Source organism: Argentina anserina, chromosome 2 (genome assembly GCF_933775445.1).
Source record: "Argentina anserina chromosome 2, drPotAnse1.1, whole genome shotgun sequence".
NCBI lineage: Eukaryota > Viridiplantae > Streptophyta > Magnoliopsida > Rosales > Rosaceae > Argentina > Argentina anserina.
In genome coordinates, this window is record NC_065873.1 from 5,366,803 (window position 1) to 5,372,334 (window position 5,532).

General features: G+C 37.7%; 1 protein-coding gene across 1 annotated transcript; it reads right to left on the reverse strand.

Annotated features, from left to right (window-relative positions):
* Nucleotides 1-2,769: 2,769 nt before the first annotated feature.
* Nucleotides 2,770-3,635, reverse strand: LOC126784737 (ERAD-associated E3 ubiquitin-protein ligase component HRD3A-like). Its single transcript, XM_050510229.1, has 2 exons — nt 3,384-3,635; nt 2,770-3,094 (listed from the first exon to the last, which is right to left on the reverse strand). The coding sequence occupies exons 1-2, from the start codon at nt 3,552-3,554 to the stop codon at nt 2,873-2,875; spliced, it is 393 nt and encodes a 130-aa protein (XP_050366186.1). The 5' UTR covers nt 3,555-3,635; the 3' UTR covers nt 2,770-2,872.
* Nucleotides 3,636-5,532: the final 1,897 nt, after the last annotated feature.

Here is a 5,532-nt window from a genome sequence, read left to right on the forward strand (position 1 = left end):
TTTTCATAAAACCGACAAGGCAACAAACTGAGTAGTCAATGACTTTTCTTCTTGACCATAAAGTTGGAATATCTTTGTTCAATATGCTTTAAATCTAAGGGGCAACATCTTAAAGGACCAATCTGGACTATTTTCTGGTTCACTGCTTTAGAGTAACAAACTCTTTTAAGTTAGAGTACCCTTAATTTAAAGGTATCAATTAACAATATTTCCACAAAAGATTTAAGAACTATAGACTGAAAGTTGAAATCAGTTGATGACATTGAAACCATGTTGTTGTCCAAAAGGATTGAAAAACCGGCTGAAAAGTTCTTTGCTAATCCAACAAGGCAACAATTCGAGGAATCAATAACTCGTTTGTTGGAGTCTCAAGTTGGGCAAGAATCACTTGAGACCAACATGATTTCATATGATGCATTGAATGTCAAGGGCAAACTTTTCTGGGGACAAATCGAGACTACCCTTTTCAGACTTGCTGCCTGAGAGTAACAAATACTCTCAAGTCAGGGCAGCCTTATATTTAAAGAGCAACAATAAAGAATCCGACAAGCGACAATACAAAATCCGACAAGGCAACAATACAGAATCCAACAAGGCAAAAACATTTTAGGCATCAATAACTCGTTTGTTGAAGTCTCAAGTTGGGCAAGAATCACTTGAGACCAACATGTTTGCATACAATGCATTGAATCTCAGGGGCCAACTTTTCGAGGGACAATCGGGACTACTCCTTTCGGACTGGCTGCCTGAGAGTAAAAATGCTCTCAAGTCAGGGTAGCATTATATTTAAAGGGCAACAACACAAAATCCGACAAGGCAACAATATAGAATTCGACAAGGCAACAATTTGAGGAATCAATAACTCGTTTGTTGGAGTCTCAAGTTGGGCAAGAATCACTTGAGACCAACATGTTTGCATACAATGCATTGAATCTGAGGGGCAAACTTTCCAAGGGACAAATCGGGACTACTATTTCCAGGCTTGCTGCTTGTGAGTAACAAATACTCTCAAGTCAGGGTAGCCTTATATTTAAGGGGCAACAATACAGATTCCGACAAGGCAACAATACAGAATATGACAAGGCAACAGTACAGAATCCGACAAGGCAACAGTACAAAATTCGACAAGGCAACAATACAGAATCCGACAATGCAACAATCTGAGAAACCAATAACTCGTTTGTTAAAGCCTCAAGTTGCGCAAAACTGACTTGAAACTGACCAACATGTTCGCATATTTGTGCTTTGATTCTAAGAGGCAACCATATCAAAGGACAAATCGGGACTCCTATATATTCAGACTCACTGCCTAAGAGTAACAAATACTCTCAAGTCAGAGTAGTCTTAGTTTAAAGGGACAACCGTGGCAAAATCGAAATCTAAAACCCTCAAATTCCTCCGGCAGGGCCACACGAACCACAATCCAAACTGGTTCCTCAAGCCCAAGACAAGAGGAAGCACCAATGATTTAAATTGCGATTAAAACTGAAAATCAAATTGAGGAACCCATTCAATATGTAAAACCCACCACCGCGATAATACGTTTATCAGATTGAATTGAAGCGACAGTACTCAATCAATTGATAAGAGGAAGAACAATATTACCTTTCGGAAGCGAAGACACGCGAATCGACCCATCTCTCTCTCTCTCTCTCTCTCTCTCTCTCTCTCTCACAGAGCAAAACCAGAGACAACCAGAGAAGCTAGCCCAAACTGGAGAGAGATTTGAAATTGAAAGGATGAGGGAGAGACAGAGTAGAGAGGAAGGAACCCAAACTTGATTTATATTTCAAAAACAGATGTCGGCACAAAAGTAACGGCCTACTTCCCTTTGTCTCCCACTCAGCTGATGACACCTGTATCTCAAATCCTTTCTTAATTACGTTTAAGAAGATCTTCGCATTCAAATATTACAACTGTCAAACGGTACATGTCTTTATTGATTAATAAAGTGAAAGTATATTTTGCGTAAAATATCACGATAAACAAGAAATCTAGTGAAACATCAAAAGATTCAAAACGAGTCTTCTTAAACTATTAAATACTTTTTTTAATTAATTTATTTATTTAACAAATGAAGAGGCAAAAAACCTGATAAATTCAAACAAAAAAATAAACAAAAGCTCAATCCGGCATGTGTACACACACATGCAAAACCATAGATATAAAAAAACTCTAGCAAATAGCAAATCCTCAGCCAATAAACATTTAATCAAATGACGAGATGAAGCTGGTAGCATTGGCAGACAAATCAAACTATTAAATACTACATGAACATATTCTCTCTCGATTAAATAACTTTTCACCACTTAGCTTCGTATACGTACGTTATTTAGTATAACAAAGATTTTGATTGACATTTCGGTTAGGTTTTGAACTCGTTATAATTCCTTTTATACATACATTAATGCATAGATTGTTAGAGATCAAGAAAAGTTCTTCCGGCATGGGTTAAGTTCTTGACTTCCTTGTATAAGGTTATTGCCTGGGGACATATGCACACAGAGATCTCATGTACGTGGAACATAAATACAACATCAAATGTCTGACGTGCAACTTATATACGGTACCTTTGAGTAGGGCTGTTAATCGGTTCCGGTTTCTTCAGGAACCGTTGGAACCGAACCGTTTAATAGTAGTTCGGTTCGGTTCTTAGAAAAAAAATGGAAGTTATATAGTAGAACCGAACCGTTTTTAAAACAATTCGATTCGGTTCGGTTCTAAAATCTAAAATGCATAGGAACCGTTTGGAACCGTTTAACAGTATAGCATATATCCTAGGAGGAAAGTATTTGTTCATTTTGTTGTAAACACAGAGCAACCAAGAAAACCATTTAATTGGTGAACTGGTGACGGCACTATTGCTATAAAGCTAATTGGGTACAGGTGCAACAAGTTCGTTTGGATTGGGCGGCATAGCCACTCCACCAGGGACTACTACAGCATGCCTGCGTTGTCGCTCACGGAGATATAGGACAGTGAGGAGACATACAAAAAGAGTCAATATTGTTGCATTTCCTTCCTCCAGCAACACATTATCTATCCATTCTTCTAATTTTGGATACACCTCAGGCAATGAGTCAATCACACAGACCTGCATTTAGAACCCAAGGGAGAAACAATCAATGAGGGAAAGTTCCAGAAAATAAATCAATCTAAGTCGGGATAGTGAAATGGAAGTTACAGATTGGGGATGCACTTCCAAATAATTCATTGCAAATGAAGGAATTTATCTTTAAAAAGGTAGATTATCTCAGTGTACATACTTAACTCTATGAATGTAACCCAACTTAAATATCTGTGCTCCCAGATAAAACTATGATGGGGCGGATATCAATGATATACCAAAACTATTATTTACGAAGGCAGTGAAAAGAACTTACCAGAAAACCATTGGGATAATTCTTTCGTATCCACAAGCTAGCAAGGGCTAGTGTGACTGGTAACTTGGCTGTTGCATCAATCTCTAGGGCTTGATCATAGTAGCGTTTGGCAAGATGGAGATCCAAAGGTAAACCTTGTCCATGCTCATGCATGTAACCCAGGTTGAACATAGCTTGTGCATTAGATTGGGATCTAGCATGCTTGTAAGCCTCTGCTGCACGTTCATAATCCCTCTCAGTACCCTAAGAAACAAAAAAACAGAATTACACATGCAGATATCAAGGCCCTTAAGTCAAATTAAAACATGTTGAAGTCTTGAATCTTGAATCCTTAAGTCATAAAATCATATATTTTTAGAACCGTTTGGAACCGTTTTGAGACCAGAACCGTAATGGAACTGTTAGGAACCGAACCAAACTGTTCTTATTCTAAAAAATATAAAAACTGAACCGTTTAACTAACACGGTTCGGTTTACGGTTCTACTTATTTTTGGCTATTTTGGAACCGTTTACAGCCCTACCTTTGAGTACGTGAAAACTCTGATACCACCAAGATAGACATAGAATCAAGCTCACTATGTATAAATCCAAGAATTCGCTCAAAACTGAGATGAACTACGTACTCAAAAGCAGGTGTCCATGATCTTTGACTGATGCCTTCAGCTCCATGAATAAAACCTATGGCATGGCAAGAAATATATTTATTTCGATCTGTTAACATGGCAGTGGTGACATTGTCTAGTTTTCTTCAATGCAAATTGATGTTAAAAAGTGAATAAATTCTCATGCATGTCACTCAAGTCTAAAACACAGATTACTAATCGACTGGCCAAAATTGGTGTGAAACCAGAATGAAGAGGCGTGCGCGAAGGTGAGTGAAGTGAAGCATATGGTGTGCCAGTATGGCGGCATGCATATGAATGGCGTGGTTCAAGGTTCTCCAATTGACATGAATCGAACTCCATCTGAGCTTGAGCAAGAGTTCCCCGTTTATGGGTTATCCGTTTCTCGATCTATTGCCTTACGGTAACCTGGCCGCCCTTATTATGGTTCATTATATATATATATATATATATATATATATATATATATATATATATATATATATATATATATATATAAAGGAAATTTGCATCACATCTCAATATCTCAAGTTGGTGACACTAGAATTCATGCAGGTTTGCATTAATCAGACATATTACATTCGCCATCATTTTTCTCTTTAATTTCAATTGGAGAATAATTATCCGTTTTTACCCACCGGCACAATTAAGCGCTTGCTCCACTATTTGGATCGGAAGGGATCGGAGGGAGAGGCTGACAGGGCAATGTACGTGGGGTTTGATTATCTCGATGACGGACGCAAAGAAGGGATACGTACAAGCCGTAAAGGGAGTCCCAGCCGTCACGGCCTTGGAGAGACCAGATCTGAGTGAGGTGGTTGCGTCGATGGAGTCGTGGAGGTCAAGGAGGTTTGAGAGCTTTCGTCCTAATGATCGATCCATAAGTGAGTCTCTTACTCTTGACTGGAATTACAGAGTTTGTCTCGACTGAACTAGAAGAGCCGATGATTTACAACTGATATATATATACCAAACGAGAGGTCAAAGTCATAATGGTTTCTTGGTCACCAAGTCTTGTGTTTCTTGGTGCCAAGTTATAAATTACTATGTAATTTGCACCCGGACACAGACCAGCGAATTTACTTCGATCGCATATATAAAAAAAAACCACAAAGACAGTTACTCTTCCAAGCAGTACGTACTCGGTCACAGAATTATGGCAGCAGAGGCGACCTGCTACCTTTCATAATATAGTAAAGACGAATCTATTTGCGAAAACATATAAGTTGTACGATGTCAACAAAGTTATCGTTAAACATAAGTAAACATTAATATCGGGTATGAATATTTCATAAAAAAAACCCATTATGAATAATTGAAGATACGTTATTTATAACAAAAGTTTTTCTCAACAATATTCTTACATCAAAATTTTAAAAAGTAATACGAAAAACATAATTAATACGAAAAAAAACAAACTATAAATAAGTTAGAATAACTTTATTTAGACTCTTAAAATTACTTGAACAAGTTCACCCTTGATCACGAGTTATCACCAAATTTTGTTCAAATTGAATGCGCCGGA

Excerpts from the sequence above, each read along its gene's own strand:
- LOC126784737 (XM_050510229.1), bottom strand. The coding sequence starts at position 3,554 with ATGTTCAACCTGGGTTACATGCATGAGCATGGACAAGGTTTACCTTTG. Across the intron at positions 3,095-3,383 it reads ATTATCCCAATGGTTTTCTG|GTCTGTGTGATTGACTCATT; the intron begins GTAAGTTCTTTT and ends TTCTAAATGCAG.